The sequence below is a fragment of the Phoxinus phoxinus genome, assembly GCF_949152265.1.
Source record: "Phoxinus phoxinus genome assembly, chromosome: 23".
Lineage (NCBI taxonomy): Eukaryota > Metazoa > Chordata > Actinopteri > Cypriniformes > Leuciscidae > Phoxinus > Phoxinus phoxinus.
Genome location: NC_136898.1, coordinates 17557236 through 17579893, shown reverse-complemented (window position 1 = coordinate 17579893; position 22658 = coordinate 17557236). Strand labels below are relative to the sequence as shown.

General features: G+C 36.7%; 1 protein-coding gene across 1 annotated transcript in view; it reads right to left on the bottom strand.

Moving 5' to 3' along the window:
* Window positions 1-22658, bottom strand: part of LOC306992090 (putative flavin-containing monoamine oxidase A) — a 39786-nt gene that overhangs the window by 15099 nt on the left and 2029 nt on the right. Inside the window, exons 4-10 of the mRNA XM_079600558.1 lie at window positions 21361-21541; window positions 19321-19435; window positions 19061-19218; window positions 16732-16821; window positions 13807-13891; window positions 3469-3569; window positions 1889-2047 (exon numbers count right to left, since the gene is read on the bottom strand). Of these exons, the coding sequence (XP_079456684.1) occupies window positions 1889-2047; window positions 3469-3569; window positions 13807-13891; window positions 16732-16821; window positions 19061-19218; window positions 19321-19435; window positions 21361-21541 (889 nt within the window). The remainder of the gene's footprint in view (window positions 1-1888; window positions 2048-3468; window positions 3570-13806; window positions 13892-16731; window positions 16822-19060; window positions 19219-19320; window positions 19436-21360; window positions 21542-22658) is intronic.

The following is a 22658-nucleotide window of genomic DNA, read 5'->3' as shown; positions in this document are numbered from 1 at the left end:
GAGCGTTGCGTCAAAAGCAAATAGAACCCATTATAATCACTAACACTGTTTACACTCGTGCCAGGGTTCTGCAACTTCATTCTGTTGATTCTTCCTCTGACACTCCTATTGTTATGGTGAGCGTGCGGTTCTGAGTTTGCAAACACAACTCGCATGGACGGAAGAGCGGACAGCCCAAGCGAACTTGGAACCTCATGCTCACTATGACAAGACAATAGGAGTTTCAGAGCTCTGTCACCAAACCAAGTGGCAGAACCCTGACAACTGGATACAGTATACAGATGCCCGTTCACTTTCTGCTGTACTCCACGCGCTTGAGTCTGTCGACAACAGGACAAATGGAAGAGTAAAAGGAAGCTCATTAGCTCATTTCTGTAGAGACTTCAGAAGGATACCAGTGTCAGGAACAAGTGGGTGGTTTATTTTATGACGGCCTAGATCGCGTTGGATGATTATATGTTTGTTCATCATTTTGTTTTGTAAACGAGGCAAAACCGAGGTGTAATGGAGAGTTTCACAAAGAACCTTTTGTTGAAAGATGAAACAAGACATACCTGGGAACATTCAAAGTCCACACAAGACCAGGGTGTCTTGTTTCCCAATTACCCCTTGTGTATTAATGCTGCCTTTGATATCCCACAATCCTGTGCTTTTCATTCTGTGACAGTTGAGCTAAAAAAATAAACATGGCATCTGAAAGTTGCGGTTGCTGGTCAGTTTGTGTGTAAATGTACGTTTCTGACCCATTCCTAGCAAGAAATTACTTTAATTAATCATAGTAATTATATATTTGCTTTGTTTTCACCAAAGCTCGCTCTATTTTGCTGTAGATCATTAAACTGTTACGCTGTGTCAGATATCTGTCCGAGATCAGTTTTGCAAGGTGCCTTCATGCACAAACGCTTCCTGCTAAGTCATTGCCTGATAAGGAAGCGAGGCAACAAGCCAGCTGGCTAAGTTTTCAAACACAGCCTAAGTTTTTCATCTAATATTTATTGTATATTATTTCACCTTTATTTCAATTACTGACATTTTTTTTTAAATGATCTACATTAACATTAACAACACTGGTGCTGGTCTAGTTGGTGAAACAACATAGCCATGATTTTCTTCAGTTAAGAAAAAAAGTTAATACATTTTTAATTAAAAGTGAATACTTTTTTTTTATTTAAAGTGAATAAAAATGTTTTAATGCTACCTTAACATAAGAAAACACATTTATGAGACAACTGTTGTCAGATTTTAAATTTCAATTGTGATTTCAAATATGAAATTTATTCGTAAACTTGTTGAACAGCTTTGTAGAATTTGATGCTTCCCCGTTCACAGATATAGGAGATGTACTTGCATGACTGATATAGCTGCCCGAGGGGCGTTGAGTGAAACACCTCTTGACAACTCTTGAGTGAAATGACTTGTCTTGAAGGAACTTTTACATGTTTTTCTATAGGTAGACAGATTGTTTTTGAATGCTCTTAAAAATATGAAACAGACTTTGAAATGGGAATGCTAACAGATTTCTCTAGATATTATGGATTTCCTCAAGCTCAGCTAGATGAAGCAAACCAGTACATGAGCATCCAAAACACAGCAAACGGTTGTGAGCAGCTGTCTGTCTGGTTTTTGTTTTTATCAGCATGACTGTTATGCTTTACAAGGGCAATTTTTGAGCAACTAAACGTCAAAATGTATTTATTTTCACCTCTTGACTCACTGTCTAAGTATTCCAATGAAAGTGTGAAACTGAGAATAGACCTGACACCGGAACATAATGAACTTCTTTCTCTTTATCTCACACTCCCTCTTTCCATTTCTCACTCCATTTCAGCTCACTATACAGTATGTCTCTGTTTTTCATAAACCCCCGCTCTCATTCTCTGTCTCTCACCTTTCTCTCGCTCCAGTCAAGGGCCTGTACTCCAGTGATGAACCCCACCAACGCAGGATTGCCTTTGGGGCTGGTGGCGTCAAATGTGACGCTTAAAGGGCAGCACTCGGAGGGGCGGACCACAATTTCCCCCGAGAAACCCTTTTCCTTCCAAAATGCCTGTGAAGTCAGATCAAAAATGCAGAGAATCAAAAATGCAGAGAATCAACAATCCCTGAAAATGAAAAGCATTTATTCTTGATTAAATGAGACAAGCACAATGCTGACAACTGACATTATCTGCATAAATGTCAACTATATTTGCATAAATGTAAATATTCATTTGTAGATTTATGAGAATTTATATGAATTATCTGCATATTGATCATCTCTCAAGCAAGATTCGAGATACCTCGAACTGAGGTGTTACGTGGCCCGTTGAAAAGTGGATTTTGGATGTTGAGATGAAGACACACATATACGGTATATGAAATGATGATAAGTAACAACTATCCGTTAAACTAAAACAATATTATATAACACATATATAATAAATTACTTTGTTCTTAAAATGTGTTTTTTTTTCCTAAAATATAAATGCATGCATTATCAACTTCTTTTTATAAAAAGGCCAAATTGTATTTTAAAGGTTAAATAATTCATAATCACATTTTGTCTATGTGCAATTTAACATATTTAGTACTTTTCCAAAACAGCACTTTATCTGAAGCACCTTATTTAAAAAGAAAAATTAGCTTATGTGGTATTCCTCATTTGTAAGTTGATTTGGATAAAAGCATTTGCTAAATAAATAAATGTAAAATATATTCATTTATATTTTTACATTTATTCATTTAGCAAACTTGATGCATACTTATGGGGCTCCCATATGTAACTGCATTTATACACTTGTTATCCATAATTCATGTATATATGCAATTAGAGATAATACGAAAGATTAAAACACACTTTTAGGCACTCAGGCAGGCTTTCATGCACTAATAATTGAGTGTGCTGCACCGCTGCAAAAGCTTCTCCCTGAAAATGTCCACCAGATTCACAAGAGGTTTGATCGGTCATTTTGTTTCCCTGAATTGTAGGGTCACATAGTTATTAAATGCATAATAAAATATATAAATAATCAAGTCACATTAACACAATCTACTTTAGATGTGTTCACATTAACACATCTAACACAATCAATGCATGTTTGGTTTCAGTTGGTTCTAATCAAATTTATGATAAATTTAAGTGTGAACTTATGGATCCCAGGATCTTAATTAACATACAAAAGATAGAAAATATTCAAGTAAACATTTCACAGTTGACAGACAAGGCTTATCTTCTGATTAAGGTGGTTTCTCCACTGGAGTCCAGTCACTGCAGGGCCAAAATTAAACATTAAATTAAAGTGAGGGCTTATACTGAATATGGTAGACTGAGCAATAGGAGACAGCTCTCCATGCCTTTGCACATTTTAACTTCATTATAGAGTATAATGCAATAGAGCCATAGGGGAAGTAACTGCACTGTGCTAGGAAAGCCGGGAAAGCCAGTAAAGCCGGCTGTGGGTAAGTGGATGGGTTATGCGTGTTACTCACAGTGGGGTACGTGACGATAAATTTCGTCATGTGGCCCATGGGCAGGCACTGGATGAGGCGCTGGCGCTCGGCTGGCAGGACAGGCTCGTAGTGGATCTGGGCTGGAAATGAGGGCATAATCAGCACTGAATGAAAAGCCGTTTAGTGCTAAAAAAGAACAGTGGAATGATACTGACATAAAATAGTAAGGACAGATGAGAAAGGTAACAGCTCTGTTCTTAAAGTTGGAATGAAACAGAAGTTGTGATAGTCTTTTCTTCCTGTGCCATATATTCGGGTAAACTGGCTTCTTAAACAAGAAAAAATGTAGGGCAGGACTTGATTTTGTCCTTGGGGAATTGATTGGATGATTGTGATTTGCTAATGCTGCGATCTCATGGGTGAGTGATGGGTTTTCCTACCCGTGATGTGGACGCATACATCATTTATAATAAATATTCCATATATTCCAAGGACACATACATCATTTATAAATATTCCATATATTCAAAAAAAAAAAAAACTGTCAATTGTGATTCCATGGTGACTTTAAAATTAGTAAGCTGAATTGTTGCCTACGGTCTTCATAGGCAACTACCTTCTAAGACAGCATTTAACCATCATTGAACCTCATAAAGGAGCAACTTGGAAAACTTTGAGCGACAACAAATTTCGCTCCACATGAGAGAAGCAACTCACAAATGATTTGAATAGCTTGATGAAGCATGTTGCTGAGATAACGCTTTGAAACTGTAACAAGCATTAAAAAAAAGATAGTACATACAAATATTGGGTAAAACACTTTTTATTTTCAAAACTAACATTGTTTTGTCATTTCTTTCACAGTAGAAATATATGCAGATATGCAACATTTCAAAAATCACGACAGCAACCATCTTCAATTTTGGTGTTAGCATTTGGATTTACATGTTAGCATTTAGATTTAGATGTTGTTTTGATGTTAGCATGTTGCTAAGCTAATGTGAAACTCTAAAGCATAAAGACATAATATATACAAATATTAGGTAAAATCATGTTTAATTACAATTACCTAGTTTTGTCAATTCTGTCTCAGTACTGAAATACAGTATATGCTAATTTGAAACATTTTCAAATCATCTTGGATTTATATTTTCACAGAGCTCATCGCCATCTATTCTGGGATTGCTTTCCCTGCAAATGATTCATTGGATGCTACCTTAGATTTTGTCTTAAGATGTCTTAAAAGGCAGTATGATCAATTGCATACACTAGAAAAAAAAACTGTAAAAAAATGGAAAGGGTAGTCTATTGGTAATTAAAAATAGGCATAAAACTGCTTCATATTAACAATACACAAGCCCTATGCTTACATACTCTTCTTAAAGTATACGTCTTAGTTCAGCCTCGGAGTCATGAACATGTATACAATGCCTTAAAATACTGCCTACGAAGGCAGCCCACTAATTTGGAAGAGCAAATGTCTCGCTGACACTCTTGACCAAAGGATTCTGGGATACTGTATACATTGGGATTAAGAGTGTTATAAAGGGGAGGACAGGACTGAATAGAAATACACATTTTAAAGAGCAATGGAAAACAGAAAATGGACTCCCAGAAGAGGGGAAAGGGAAAAACGGGAAGCACAGACAGGAAGAATATGGTATAGAATAACTCATAGGTCTCAGATCATCCCTGGGTATTGATTTAGGTGGCTATACCTTCTAATCAAGCAGCACTTTGGAAAATTGGATCTAATACCCCAGTGACTAGCTCTCCATGAAATTGCCAATCTATTAAAGAATCCCTGCGATTTAACACTACTACTTTGTTTTCTTAAAAGCCGTAATTAAGGCTTAGCCATTTTGCGAGTGTGGGCTATCCAATAACTTTATGTGCGGCCCACAGGGCCATCTCTAGGTCTGCGTAACGCAAACAGTGCCAGAAGGGACCCTGACCTCAGAATTGACAAGACTGCCTTCTGGAAACAAGCCAACATGAGAACTAGCCTTTTCAAGAGAGGACACACAAATACATTTTAGCCTGCCATCCAGTTGGTCAATTGAAAAGTAAATGTTTGACAAGCATAACAATATAAAAAGATGTGAAAAAGATTAGATTAAGCCAGGATTAGGCCATAGTTCAGTTGGGACATGTAGGTAACTTTTATAAACATGCCATAGAAAGAAAAAAAAATTACTGGCGTGCATCTTGGGAGAAAACAATTGCACTGACATATTTTAAGATATATCAGTGCAAGTTGCTTTCAGAGAGGGGGTAAATGAACAAGTTGCTCTCAAGAGGGGGTACATGAACAAAATGCTGAGTTCTGCCGTTCATTTAATTCTAAGTCAACAGGCAAAATGCCATAAAATGTCAAATAGATGACATCCAATCAAATGACCTCATCTTCTGCAGTCAATACTGACGGCATCCACACAAGCAGCGTGCATATGAGGTTGTGTACAGGGTATAGGGGTGTCGAAATTAATTGTTTCAACGATGCATCGCGGTATTGGTTCCATAACCCAACCGATTATAATGTACTGACACTTTTCTGACGTCATTTGTCGCGTACGTGCTTTGTCGCGGTAGCATACAAAGGCAGAGGGAGGCGAGACACGAGTGCGAGTAATTAAAAATGCTCCAACTACTTTAAAAGCCTACATCTGGGCACATTTCTGCTTTCATGAACAACCTGGTAAGCACGACCTGGAGAAGACACATGCTGTGTGTAAATCATGTCACGCACAAATAAAATATGCAGGGGGTAATACCTCTAACTTGAGAAACCAAGTCAGCCGTTTTCATCCCGAGTTGTTAACGCCTGGCAGAGCTACTGTCTGATGTCGTGGATGAATGGCAGCCATCACTTTTAGTATTTACTTTGTGTGTTCTAAATGCTCCTGTTGTCTTCTGTGCCTAGACTTGAGTTTTGTTTGCTGTTTGATACATTCGAGAAGCTTGTTTTCTTTGAGCAGGTAAAATGAAAGGTTCAGTTCTGACTGCTTGTATTTATTGACAAAATTGTATACATGTGAAGTTAAATTGAAAATTGAGGATGCAGTGCATCGTGATATCGAATTGAACTGATTCGATGGAATGATAATCGTAACCGAACCCAACCGAGAGACCAGTGTACTGTAGGTTCACACCCCTAACAGGGTATGCTACAATGTTCTCAACAATATACCTTTGTAAAAGTAGTTACCGGTATTTAGCACTTATTAGCATGAAGAAAAATATAGACACGGACTGTGGATTGAGGCATGCCTAGAGGGACCGCGGTTGACCCCTCATATAGTCTCACAAAATCCTGTGGGCAACACTAAATGCGATTATCTTAAGAGCCGGAAATGCAAAGCAATTACAAAACACCAGGGTTATTATAACAAAAGGGACAAAAAAAGGGAACTTGGATACTGTTGGGTAGGAAATTGCCACTAAGTCCATCTGTAAAAGGTTTAGCAAATCACCCAACATCTCATTAAAGTGGATCCAGAATTACGCAGAGAAGCATTTTAATTGGAGCTAATGTTAATAAACGTCTTTGTCCAGACTGAGAAATCAAACAGGACAATCGATGCGGAGAAGCACTACGTTGTAATTGTGTTAAAAGACGGCAATCAGAAAAATATATTTTGATTACATTATGTTTCACGAACACGTTGCTAATTAAACAAGAGGCTCTGATTAGCACATTTCCATTGTGTGAACTCTCTCCAAGAAGACTTTCCAACATGTTAATGGGGGGAGAAACACAATCCATGTTTCTAATGTATCTTTTCTTAACCATGATTTATTTCTGCGATCATTTATATGTGACCGCCAATCCCATGACAGCCCACATGAATCTGTCTCTCGTAAGGGCTGTGATGGCAGACGGGGGAAACAGATCTAATTTAGCCGCAGTGACTGAGGTGTAGAGTTGCTCTCGTTGATTGAGAGCAATCGCTCTGAATCTGGCAGTCCATCATAACTGTGTGCTTGTAAGAGACAGCAACTGTCTGCTTGCTTCAATTTGCTAGATGTTAGGAAATTGCAAAACACCACCAATCTGGCGGCCACACAGGGAGACAAAAGGGATGATCAACCTTAGAAGAAATCAAGAGATGTTTGTGTACATTTTATATTGATTATGGAAGTGGAAATTCATCAAATTGCAATCAAATGATGGAGTGTTAAACAGGCATATACTAGGGTTGCATTATATCAAAATAAAATCAATATCGCGACATGGCTTAGTGTAATTGTCAAATCGCAAAGGCTGCGATATAATTAAATAAATATATGCAGCGGTTTCAAAGTGAAGTGCGCCATTTACAGTACACACCTGATATCGTGAGTTGCATGCATAAATTAACACAGTGCCGAGCTTCACTCTGAAACCACGGTGCATATTTTTATTTAGCAGCAACCCATCAAAAAAAGCTTAAAATTGAGAAGTGAATAAATTAAATATACTCGATTTTCATTTTACAGTACAACAGTGTTGACAATATATTTATTTTGTCATTTTTATTTTTAATAATAATCAATAAAATCATCATGATTATTAAAACAGTGTGAATGTGGCCTTGAGAGATTAAAAAAAAAAATGTTTTGCAACACTAGAAAGAGATTTGGTGTAGGATTTACCTTGAAACAATTTTCACTCAGAAATTGCTTGTAAATTTCACAAATAATTACAAAGAAATGGCAAGTAATACTTTGAATTAAACACAATTTCTGAAGTAGTAATAGTATAACTGTAATAGTGCTGTATATTGTAAAAAATACTCCAATAATGTTTTTTTTTTACTTTTTTTAACAGTGAAGCTTTTCCTAAATCGTTCAGCCCTACAATGATTTTTGCATTAAAGTGTTCAGAGAAATAGTTTTAAGCTTTATATATATATATATATATATATCATTCAAACGAAGTTATAATTTTAAAGAGCCATTTAGGGAGTGAGATATGTTTGTCTTTGCCGATTTGCATAATTCCTTTTGTGAACCAGGTGTTGAATGCAAATAAACAACACTATGCACACTCTAAAGGTATGTGGCTGCAGTTCAAGCTTTAGTGAATTCCCAGGATATTTTACAGACCGTATTCTAGATCCTCCTACACTTCAGTCAGTCTGTCGCTCTCTTTCTTGCCTTAAGGTTTTTTTTTGTGTGTGTGTGTGTCTTTGTGTTGTCTCTTTTCCCCCTCACTCCTTGGCATCTCTGTCACCTATGTTACCCAGGTAGCAGTGAGTGGTGGAACAGACAGTTATAGCATAACCTCAGGCTAATGGGCCACAGGTGCTCTCAGCATTTCTCTAGGAAACTAAACTTAAAAAGGAAGGGGGAAAAAAAGAATCACTTGTTTACCCTGCCTAGTGATGCAGTGAAACTGAAAATTCTGGATACGGCTGAAAACGTACTAATTATCAGTTGGCCATTGCTTTGAATAATTAAACTAATGAAATTTAATATATCAAAATATATAGCCTATATATACATTCATTAAAAATATTTTTTTTTTAAATATGACTCATCCTGCACTTCATAGATTTTTGACCAATCAAATGCTCTCTAGAATGACAATGTGAGGGACATTGCCTGTAACAGTCTGGGAGTTGATTACTTTTTAAGGGACAATTCTTCACTCAAACATAAAATGTTTAGGCATAAAATTAAGATTAATATATTTGAATTGCATATAAAATTGCCATCCATTTAATTACACACTTTAATAGGAAATATGTCAACACAGGAAAGAAAACCAAACCTGTCAACCAATATCAAGGCATCTTCAAATGTGGATCTTTTCATGTGAACATGAACGACACAGATGCTTTTTCTCCAACAAGATTCTGTTATTGTATGATAAAGTACCATTTTCCGTTCAAATGTTCTTCCAGTCGGAAATGTCCTAAAATTCCATTTTCAGCTGAAAATTCAAGGGCAGAAATTAGCTGTATCCCTTGTTCCCATTCACATACCCACACAGCCTCCATTCATCTGTATATTGCAAAAGTGATACCAGCAATTTGGTAATTAAAGGTGTGGGTATAAAGCCTTTCCTTTTGAACACATTCCCAAAGCTCTGTGAAATTGGAAATAATCCGGCACTCTTAAACAAAAAAAATCCGTTTAAACTTTGGTGTAACCACCCTTAAAAATAGGTCACTGCAGTCAAACGGATGCTAATATATTGCTTCCCTTCTTTCTTAAAGTATAAACAGGCCTCTAAGCGAAACTCTGAGTGACGTGTCTGTGAGGTTGCTTGCCTCCACCGTAGCCCGCTGTCACAGGAGATGTTCTCTCATCAAAGTGGAGTCAATAGGAGGCTGGGCCGGGGACCGTTTTCTCTGCCAGTCAGCTCAAATTGCATGCAGCTGCAATGCCAGCTAAGTCAGGTACAGCGTTTTGGAGGAAGACCGGGGAGTTAAATATAGCAACCAACCGGCTGCACCCGGTTATGCTTCGACATGCCACAAACCCACCGAAGGAATGCTTCCAAACCCGGTTGAGCATCTTAACGCCAACCAAAATACCAAGACAAAAAAGCACATACATCCCACAACCTGACTAATCGCCGGCATTATGTAGGCTTGGTGCTGCAAAGCATGAATACTTCATGGTTTTAAACCACGCACAACAATTCCAGCAAACACACACGCATGCACACACATTCGTTTCTCATGGTTGCCCACGCACACCCACACTTCATATTCTGTCCTCTCCCCAACTGTCACAGAAACCCAGGATTGCGAATACGGTTTTAACACACGGATTTAAAGCGATCGCTTGAAGACGTCCGTCCCGCTGACTTTACTCGTGACAGCCATTACCTATGACTTTTAAGAAATCAGAAAATAAATATCTAAAAACTGTAAATCCAAATCCAAGGAAAAGGTGTCTAATTCACGATCAGAGAAACAGTTCACTCACCCCCAAATAAACATTCTATTATTTTTCATTCATTCTCATGTCTCTCTAAACCTATATGCTGTTATTATGATAATATGCATAAAGAAATGCACCTTTTGGAATGCAACAGTAATTCATGTAACCAGAGGCTCTAAAAAGGTCAATTTTCCATTTTAATTTTTTCTAGATTCAATTCAATTATATGTTAAAAATTAAAAATCATGTCTAATCAGTTGAGTTTAATTGAATTAAATTTTATTTTTAAAATTTTCTTTAAAAAAAAAAAAATCAGATATACACTAGACCATATCATAATATAATTTAGTGTACTGCCCTTTATTCATCACAAATTTGCCAAATTCTGTGACATTCCACATTATACAGTCAATTCCATTTTTATGACTGGATTCCGTGATTCCTTCATATGGCCCTAATAGTACTTCATTTTATGATTTCAGAAGACAGAGAGTATTTGAACCACTATGTTACTGTTTTGGAGCCGTGTGTTTTATAAAAAAAATAATAATAACAACAACAAATGTGTTTGGAACGCTCCTAAATTGACAATTTTCATATTTGGCTGGATTATTCCTTAAAATACTTAATAATATACAAAAACTCAATATTAAAAATATACATTGAGACGAAGCTCTTTTGGGCTGCCAGTAGAACAGAAGTCTTCAATCTCCTGGCATGGCAAACTGAAGCACAATAAAGTACTATCAAGTCAAGCACATTAATCATTGAAATGGAGGTGGTGGGGAAGTGACTTCACTCATTATAAAAGATAGATGGATGGGAGGTTAAAACATTGGTCTCCATCAGCCCGGATGACAAGACCACACGTGGCGTAAGTGAGTCTATAGGCTTTAGAAAAAAGAAAAAAAAGCCCTGTGTTAGAAATATTTCTGTTGTGTTTGTTCTTAGTTGAGTTTTAATGGACTTTTAGTTTGTATTCATTAGTTTCCTGTTTTCCTTTGTGCTTTTCCCGCTTCTCGTGTTGTCATGGTTACTATGTCTTTAGTTTGTTTAGTTCAGCTGTGTTACATTAATTACCTTGTTAGTCAGCACACTTCAGTTCAGCCTTTTCCTGTGGTTAAGCTCTGGTCTCGTTTGCGTTAGGGTTTGGGTAAGCAACTTCCTTTTGTTCTGTTTGACCGGTATGCTGTTTTATTCAGTTTATTACTATTAAAGACTCGTGTTTGAACTTTATCCTTCTTCATCTGTGCGACACTTGCTGACAGCCTGACTATATCAGTTTGGACACTGTATATAGCAGTTTAAAAACTGGAATTAAATAATAATTTAGTGAGGAATACGCTTTAGAACTGTATACATGTTTTTTAAATATATATTATATGTATTAATGTATTATTATTATTAATCATAAATACGATTACATTATTAATAATTAATAATCATAATTATATCAATAATGATTCATGATAATAATATTAGTTTTATATACAACATATCACAATTCTTACACTAATGTAAATAAAGACATTTTCTGAAAACAAGCCTTTTATGAAACAGCTCACCAAAAAATAACAGTTTTGTTATCATGTCCTGATTTCTTTCTTTCATGAAACACAGAAGTCCTTAAGCAGCTTTGCTTTTCAATTAGAATGGATGGTGATTATAAATGCTAACCTCAAATAAGTAGCCATATGACGACTTCTGCTACATTCCAAGTCTTCTGAAGTTATATAATACGTTTTTTTTTGTTGAGGAAACGAAAAAGAAAAACCTTTTATTCCCTAACAGTATCCTCCTTAATTTTTGGAGCTTTTATGAGATTGGTGGGGGGGGGTTTTAAGCTTGGCATTAAATCACTATCAATTTTAATTGTAGAGAAAAGCTGTCCAAGGACATTCTGCTTAATTACGATATACTTTGTGCTTTATGTAAGAAAGAAAAAACTGCATTCAATCTGCAATTTTGAGTGAATTATTACTTTAAAGCTAGTTTCTGTCACTAGTTTCACCAAGTAGAATTGCATCGTAGCAGCAGAGTATGTAAACACACACACACACACACACACTAGGGCTGTCGAAATGAATGCGTTAACGCATGCAATTTATTTTTTCCGTTTAACACGTTTAAAATATGTAATGTAATTAATGCAGCCTCCTTTTCCCAGTCATCCTTTAGATAGCATTACATTATATGACCATGCTCTTACTAATGCTTTTATGTGAAAATTATATTAAGTTCACTTAAATTAAAAGTTGTGATATTTTTTAAAACCTAATAAATGCTACAATTTATAGCTTTCAATTATACTGTAATGCTGAATGGCTATAAAGGCTAAATTTGAGGAAAAAATCTATTTCATAGAGACATCAGTAGCATAATTGGTATCTGTGATTTCATAAAAGATGCCATTAAACAAAACAAAAAAAAGCTACTGTTTTTATGCCGTTTCTACATTAATTTGGAGATTAAATGTGAAATTATAATATACAATATAAAATATACAAATATTAAATACTTTACAGAAAAATCTGCGATTCATTAGTTATTTTTTTTTAATCGATTGACAGAGTATATATATACATGCATACAGGTGAAACTAGAAAAATTCGAATATCGTGCAAAAGTGAATTTATTTCAGTAATTCAACTTAAAAGGTGAAGCTAATACATTATATAGACTCAATACATGCATAGTGAGATATTTCAAGGCTTTATTTGTTATAATTTTGATGATTATGGCTTACAGCTATGAAAACCTTTTCACAATACTTTAATTTTGAATTTGGGGATTTCAAAAACTGTAAGCCATAATCATCAAAATTATAACAAATAAAGGCTTGAAATATCTCACTTTGCATGTATTGAGTCTATATAATGTATTAGCTTCACCTTTTAAGTTGAATTACTGAAATAAAATGCACAATATATATATATTAGGCCTGTGTGTGTGTGTGTGTGTGTGTGTGTGTGTGTGTGTGTGTGTGTGTTCAACAATACAGCCTGCGTTATGCTTCAACAGTCTGATTCCCAGTACAAATACTTAAAGTTTTCAGTTTGTAACAGGAGAAGATGCCAGAGGGTTGACTTCAAGCCACGCTGCCTTCATTATTTATTCGCTGAATGCATTTTGGACGGCTGTCTAAATTTAACAGTGTCTCCAGTTTTTAAGAGTTCCCGTCACCTGTCAGCTTGCCATGCGTGAATTCTGATTTGGAGCCAGCAGGACGATGGCAGTTCAGGCACTCTGCGTAATTCAGAGCTGTCCTTAGATCCGTCACATTAAAAGTGTCCTCGCCAGACTCGGCGCAACAGACTGCGCTGCACTATCTGTTAAACAAAATGTGGCAGCCAAACTTGCAGTCAGGATGGCGGCAGTCCAGGAGGAAGTAGACTACAGGGGGCATGTGATTGACGGCTGTTTCGGGGTCAATGCGACAGACTGTTTTGTATGAACTTTGTGATTCACATAGACGTGTGTGTATACTGTACATGCACTAACCTGCCAAGTTAGAAGGACAAGCAACAATGACGGCTTTACAAGTGACTGTGCCTGCAGAAGTCGTGACTTTTATGTTCTCTGAATCCTGTAAGAGAAAAACATTAGAATTGATTCAAAAACTAAAACACAATCTGATATTGTGAGGTTAGACTAAAATGGCAAGGATACTGACACAATGTGGCTGCTGAAACTGTAGCCAATACACAATAACGGTATTGTTAATGAACTCTATTGATACAGTATCAAGAAATTATTGTTATCATGTATTGGAGAATACATACTGTAGAAAAACACATATCTGGCTCTCGGTCAACAGGGAGGCATGTCACCTATATTTCTATAGAATTTTATACAATACAGATTGTTTCAATGATGCAAACTTCAGCAAATATGAGACAAATTCAAATCCAAATCTGATTATTTGTGTATCCGATTGGAATCTGATCTACATTATTGGCTGTCCACACTGCGCATCACTGCATCGCAACTGTTCAGATCCGATTTGTGCGTCCCATGTCGCACTTTCGTTTTCCAGAATATCTGCATTGGTTTCTATGGTAATGACATTGCGTTGGTAAGCATTTGCCAAAAACAACAACAGCAAAATGGAGGGATTTGCAAAACAGATGTTGTGTCTTATATATACAACATGATGTGTTTTCGTCTCCGTCATTCTCAAAACATGTCTTCCATTATATTGTAATTTCCTGCTCGACCGGCGCTTTGCAACAACACTTGTTTCTGCAGAGACTTTCATCATGTTTCCTATAACAACGTCTGACATGTTTACGTTTTGCGTGGCATAAGAAACAGCACAAAATCCGATTCGAACGAAAAAGGATTTCCAGAAATGCAATTTGAATAAGAGTTCAAACCACATAAGAATGCATCTCGAAATCGGATCATGTGATTTATTTATTTTTTTGCCATTCACACTTGCACAAAAATCAGTTTTGGACTTACAGTCTGAACGAGGCTTAAAAAGACAATAAAGTCCTTATTAAACTCAAGTCAGTTCAGTTCAATAACTTTGTAAAGCTCATCAATCATGGAACGGGTTCAATTTAGATATAAGCAGCTCTAAAGAAGACAATAGTGCCATTAATCTTTATTTTTATTTAATTTTTACATTATTAATATGGCTCTCTGTCATAAAGCTCTCCCCCAAACAGATCTCACCGCTGGCCAGGCTGAGATATAAATAAAGACAGGCAGTTACAGTATGAACGACCCCCAGAGGTGCTGCAGATAGAAATGTGAGTGCAGCAGTGTCTTTTATAGATACAGTAACAGCTACCACACTCAAATGGAAGGCAAAACACCTGGGCAGATCATTGTAAAGGACATTGATAAACGGGGAGAAGGGGGGCTGATTTTACAGGTCTGTACACTGCTGGGACCCACATACATTCCAGGCTCTGGAAATTCAATAGACGGCTCTTCAAACTGCAATGCATGCAACTCACAAGAAGCATTTACTGATTGATCTTTTTATATAATGTAATAATAACGTTTGGGTTTAGTTAGATTTTTTTTATTTTAAAGAAATTTATTTTATTTATACCTTTTTTTTTTTTAGCAAGGATGTATTAAATTGATCGAAACAGACATGTAAGATGTTACAAAATATTTATATTTATTTAATAAATGCTGTTCTTCTATTCTATTCATTCAATTCTTGAGCAGCAAATCATTATATCAGATGTATGATGCTGAAAATACAGAGTAATGATGCTGAAAATTCAGCTTTTAATATTTCACAATACATTTTACGCATTTTTATAAAACTTAATTAAACTGTAATTTTGGTCAAATAAATGCAGCCTTGATGAGCATAAGACGCTTCTTTTATCGTACAGACCCCAAACTAGTTTCGGTAGTGTGTTCATAGCATAGAAATATATATGTAGGAACCAACATCACATTTATTCATGTTGTATCTTCATACGTATAACACACGACTTCTAAAACCTAAAGAAATGTGAAATAAAAGTAAACAAAAAGAAATACTGTACATTACATTAATATTTAATTTATATAAAAATAATTTATTAATTTATATTATTTTTAGTACAATATTTCCTGCTTAAGTGATGTTAACTGTTTAGATAATTTCCGCCATTTTTTTTTTTTAAAGAAATTTTTTGATTAGCTAAACAAATGTGAGCCTTTTCTGTGTTTACAGAGCCCCAGATGTGTGATTTCTCAGGGGACCTATTTCAGTGAAATCTCATACATGGTATCGCAAAAAAAAAAAATTCCTACAACTGCAACACCTTTGAATATTACATTTGACATTGATTATAGAAGATCGTTTTGATTGTACAAGTAATCAACTATATTCAGATACTCAAACAAATGTGCTGCAGGGGCTTTTGCCTCTATCGAATAGTGCAGACTTATCACATGTGCTATACGGTGACCACCACTTCACTTAATAAATATTGATAGAAGTCAACGAGTTCGTTTTGATAAACAGTGAGGGGCGAGTAAAACTTTCTACTCAGCCATGTCGATGTAACACCATTAAGATGGCTAATGGATTTTACCTCTCTATGTGTGAGAGCGACATTATAGGCTAATTCCCTGACGTGAGGCTTTCAAAAGATTTTGTGTCACCAATTCTCAAATGAGAACGATCTAATGGAGTGGATTTGATTTAGGTTATCTAAATATTTTAGTCATGACAAGCACTTCAGCTTACAACAGTGCATTATACAGAAATGGAAAGGAAGAGGCAGTGCAAAACAAAACAAAAAGAGAGAGAGAGAGAGAGACAGAGAGTGAAAGAAAAGCACACAGCAGGACCCATGCCTTGGTATCTGAATAGTATCTCGTTTAAAGGAAAGGAACTTATCACTCGCACGGCTGGTGGAGAAATGCTCATTATCTTCGTGTCAAGCCTTGCGCTGATGGAGTTGTTACCTGACATATGGTGGTTACGCCGGCACCCAGCCGAACCCGCTCTGCTCCGATCTGCTCCACTAGCTTCTCCGACAGCTGCTGAGTGCCTCCCTGTGGAGAAAGATGGGCATCACACTAGGGTCATCCACAGAGTCTGCTCTCAATGCACGCAAAAAAACACAACACCTTGTTTCAGACGTCTGTGTTGCTCCACTGGGCTTCTCCTCTGCCACAAATTATGTTCATAATGTCTGGTGTGCAAAAGAGTATCATGCCATGATGATACATCTGTTTTGTTTTATGAGACTATGAGATCGCATTGACTGTGTGCTGAAAAAACGCAATGGGGAATACAGTACGGCATGGTAATCGTATGCAGTGCTCAATGGTAAGGACAGACCTAATCTGGTAGGGAGATAAACAAGGCAGTCAGTGCTGGCAGAAAGTAGGTAAAAGAGGACTAAGAGATAAAAGCTGTCAAAATGAGCCGTTTTTCACCCTTTCACCTAAATCAACTGCTGATATCTGATGCTATCGCTGAGTTCCAACCTAGCTCACACTATTCAGCCACTTGGGAGTTTATGTAAACTTGATTTTTTTTTTTTATACATATATATACATATATTAGGAGTGTAACGGTACATCTATTCGTCCCAAACCGTACCGTACGAACGTCACGGTTCGGTGCATGCTGTCGCACGAAGAATACATTCAGTCACAGGCGATCCACACTCCAATCCAGAAGGGGGCGCCTGCGGCAATGCAACACTTTGCTACCCGTAAAAAGCGCAGAAAAAGAAGAAACGATCGAGTGTTTCAACTCCGGAAAGATATCAATAAAACGGCTTGAGAATAATTTCACGCAGCATTACATTTACCTCAGGCATTTAGTGTCGACAGCAGGATACTTCACTAGATGAATTGAACTCTAGAGAGCAGCATTTCGTTTATGCACATTATTAGCCTATTTGTTATATTTACTTAACCTGTTAGTAATGTCTTGATTATTTAATGTATGTTTAACAGTGTTGGGTATAGTTACTTTGGAAATTAGTTAATTAGGTTACAACGTTACCATCAATTAAAAGTAATCAGTTACGTTACAGCGTTATCTATTCACAAAAGTAACGCGTTAGAGTACTCATGCGTTACCAAAAATTAAAAGCCGTTTGCAGCGCCTCACACATGCTGCAGCTTAATTGACAGACACGGCCCCCTTTAAATGCACCGAGAAGTCGTGACTCCTGGCAATGAATAACGTCAGTCATCCGCTAAATTAACACATTATAACAATAACAGGAAAGACAGTCATCAATAGGCTGTTCTACATAGCGTTTTAATTATTTATTATCACAGAACATATTAATCAAAATTCACACCTTCCCAGCCCGGGTAGTAGAGATGCGCGGATGGGCTATTATTTCAATAAAAAAATCAATAATTATAATGCCAATATTAAATTCAGTATAGAAATGCAGACATCCCAAGTCTACCGGAAGGTCCGGGAGTCTCCCGCATATTTATAGCGGCTCACTGATGCCCGCAAATTAGTTAAAATCTCCCGGAATCTAGAGCGAGCGCGCCCGCGAGACAGAGACTGTGCTCCAAACCGCGTAGCGCGTGCACAGCAGAGAGGGAGAGAGAGCAAGAGACCGCGCGCGTGTGCCTTAATGAAGCGCATGTAAACGAGACTCCCGAGGCTGAAAAGCCTCTCCACAGGTTCGCTGGAGGGTGGTGGGGTATTGAAGCGCAGAAACACTGTCTTGATCCTGGAGAATTTTTTTAAGGAAATTTTCCTTTCCTTAAAATAACGGATTACTTTTTTTTTTAAATAACGAAGTTACTGATTACTTAACGCACAAAACTAACACGTTAAGTTACACATTTCACGAAAAAGGTAATTAGAGTACTCTAACGCGTTACTTTATAACGCGTTACCCACAACACTGATGTTTAAATACATTTGTCATGAAAACAAGTTATGACAGCCACTGTGTAAATAATTACGAACAGAGAATGGGTGAGAGCACAAGGTATACATGTGACAAACAAAGGGAACTAATGATATAATTAATGGACGACAGGTGAACGAGATTACTAATTAAACAGACTGGGGAAAACTAGGTCAAAGGGCAGAACTAACACACTGAACACAAGGGCAAAAACAAGACATACATGTAACAATAGTTTACAGCATTAGCTAAGGTTGATTTTTTTATCCTTAAGAAAATGTATTATAATAGTTTTTTTTAAACACTTGTTTAAAAAAAGAAAAAGCAATTTTGTGTTTAGTGAGAATTATCTCAGTCACGTCTCTGTGTCGGTCATCCACCTTATCTCTCTCCCTCACCTTGACTCTGAACTCCTGACCCGATCCAGGTGTGGTCTCCAGGAGGCGTAGAGTGCCCCCTGCTGCAGCGGAGTACATCAGAAAGTAGAGGAAGGACACCTGAGAGGCTTCCAGGCCGAACACGATGCGGCTACACAAGGCTATCTCCTCTTTTATCTCTGAAGGACGCACAGGGAGAGATAGATAAGTATCGACAAATGTCAATGGGCTGTTTTGTACAATGCATTGAATTGAACATGCAGGAAATCCACAATGCTCACGTGTGGTCCAGATATGTTTTTCCATGAAGGTGTAAAGCGTCATGCTGTCATAGAGCTCGGCATTAGGAGAACTCATCGGGTCTTCAACTGATATGGTCTTAGTGAGAGAGTCGATCTAGGAGATATACACATAATCCACTTGAAAAAGCATGCTTTTAGTACACCAGTGAGGCCTGCAAGATATATTGGGGAAAAAAAATCAATATCGCGATATGGCTTAGTGCGATTGCCAAAATTCTAAATTGTCAAAAATATATGTGCTACCCATTTCAGAGTGAAGCGAGACATATACACACATGTAGTTCATGATACAGTGCTTCAGAGTGCCAGAACTGCTTATTTATTTGCCAGAAACACTTATTAAAAAAAGTTGATGCTACTATTTGAGAGTGAGGAATTAAGCATAGATATTGTAATTGTACATGGTTTTTTTGTATTTTACAGTACAATAGTATAGTATTACAATATAATTCTTGTTTTGTTTAATATATTTAATAATAATCACTACAAAAATGTATATTATTATAAATATTACTATTATTTTACAGTGTGAATGTGGTCTATGAAATCTTGAGTGGAAATATTTTTTTGAATTGTTCACTGGTTTGAGTTTATTCTTTTAAAAGTAAACCCAAGGATGAATCCCCATATTTTTCAAGTTTTCCCAAAGTGTTCAGACCTAAAAGGATTTAAAGGATAAAAAGTACTTTTCTGCCTTTAAAAAAATTATATACAGATGCACTCCCAAACAAAATCACCCCAAATATTCTACAACCATTCATTCTTTCCAGGGTTTCCTGCATTGAAAATAATTTCAGCTGCCAAAATTAATCTTTGTCCCACCAAAACGCTGGCGTGAGTGTTTGTGTTTGCACTCTGTGTAGAGCATCAAAGGTTTCTATTTACATTGTGTGTTTGCAGCGATGAGCTTTGTAGCCAATCACAGACATATCTGTTGAGTGCATGAAAGCAATGGCCAATCAGATGTTTAAGTCAGTCAGAATCCGCTCAACACCGCTCAAAATGGCTGAGTTTTGGTTCAGCGCGAGTTCTGCACGCTTGCGAATCCTTTCATTATAACCAACGAAGTAAACACAATGTCAATATGAGATTCATTGCACGACGTAGACAGCCTCACTGATTATAACAGGTTTTCGTAAGAGTGCAGCTTTGTGTGCCTCGTGTTGTAATTGACAGCTTTAGTGAATATAATGGCAGCGATCTTTGCTAAATTTCTGTATATTATATATATTGTACTGCAAATTGCAAAGTTTCTAGATTGACAACCATATTAACAGATGGAACAAAACAGATACTGTATGTCAAATGATATGTGAATTAAGTAAATGCAAAATAATAGACCTGCCACTTTTTATATGTAATGTGTTACTTTGTTATTCAATTTATTACTAACGTTTCAAATCAGTCACTTTTTACATTAAAATATATATTAAAAAATATGTAAATTTATAATATATTATAAAGCACTTTTTTATCATCTTTACTGACAGTGGTTATTTTTTATTTCACAAATAAATAGGATGAGATTATTTAATTCTACAAACTGTTTCTTGACATTATTTTGGATTTATAGTACTGGGCTTGCAGTTTTTTTTCATCACAATATATATTGCTGAAAATCCAAATATCACAATAACAGTTTTTTTTTCACCTAATATCTTGCAGCCCTAACACAAACAACACATTTCTATCCTCATGGTTGAGTTTAAAACTAGCATGATGTCAAAAATGACATCAAGAGATTGGAAGAAAAAAAAAACATGAATCCACTCGGTACTCTTAGGAATAGCAGCTAAAAAGCTTTCATACATGTCTAAGAAATCTAAAAGACTATTGCGTATGTTCGTGGCTGAACGTATAAGGAAAACATGCATCTTGAATACCATACGGAACCAAAATCCATTCATCCATTAAGATATGAAATGATGGCTATTAGTCATATTCTACTACTCAATAAAATAAAATAAATATTCTATTGTAGATGCACTTTGTCAGATGAGATTGTGCTGTTTCCCATACCCGCCACAGAATCTGGGTGAAATCCAGCAGGACCAGCGGGGAGTATGATGGGATGCTAGAAGAATACGTTGAGATTTTGGCATGCGGGCCGCCCATGTGATGCACCTTCTTGCCCTCTGTGTATTGTGGAAAGACCTCCACGCCAAGCTCTCGAATAAGCTCCATGACATGGGTCTGCGAGCTACAAGAAATGAAAATCAAGTAAATTGCGAGTAACCATGTTTCTGCACACATTCGGACGTATAAAGGCGGAAACCTGCTTCAAATCAGCTTTTGTGTAACTTGATGAAAGTCCCCGCTTGCCCTCGTCTAAAGCGAAGGCTTTCACGGCCCCAGGCAACAGCTGTTTATTGATCTCTGTGGATTCTGAGAGTAGCTCTGGGTATTTTTCTAATAGTTTGGGAAGTGGATTGCTGCAATAAATGCCTTGCTTGAAAACACACTTTTACTGCTTGTAGGCTTAAACAAGCTTTTGTGACGTTCCAATTATCACACCTCGAAAACAAACTATAGGGAGACCGGGGCTAGTTGTCACAGGGGCTATATTTCAGTCAGTAACTATGAGGTTTTAAATCAAAGGTCCAATTACACAAATGTGTGCTGTTTTAACCGTGTTAAATAAAAAATAAATTTTGTTCTTCACCATATGATCATGTTGTACATGCTGGGTAACAAGAAAACAACACAATACAACCACACTAAACATACATTCCAGCTAGAGTACACTTAAAATAAAGGTAGTCTCAGGACAAGGGTATTTTTAATGAAGTCAGGTTGGGCAAGGCATCACGTGTTTGAAATGTATACATTTTATTATTACAATATAATTTGCAATAATGGTCATTCCCACTCGCAATTTAGTCTCTCCAATTCCCCAAACCTGGATATCTTTGGATTGTGGCGGAATGAGCACCAGGAGGAAAGCAAAACCAAAGCGAGGAGACCATGCATGAGAGGATTTGTAGGGATTTATTTTGTGCTGTCTTGTTATTTGGTGCAACTACTTTAAAGGGTTAGTTCACCCAAAAATGAAAATAATGTCATTAATGACTCACCCTCATGTCGTTCTAAGCCCGTAAGACCTCCGTTCATCTTCGGAACACAGTTTAAGATATTTTGGATTTAGTCCGAGAGCTTTCTGTCCATCCATTGAAGCTGTATATACAGTATACTGTCCATGTCCATAAAGGTAATAAAAACATCATCAAAGTAGTCCATGTGACATCAGTGGGTTAGTTAGAAGTTTTTGAAGCATCGAAGATACTTTTTGGTCCAAAAATAACACAAAATAAGACTTT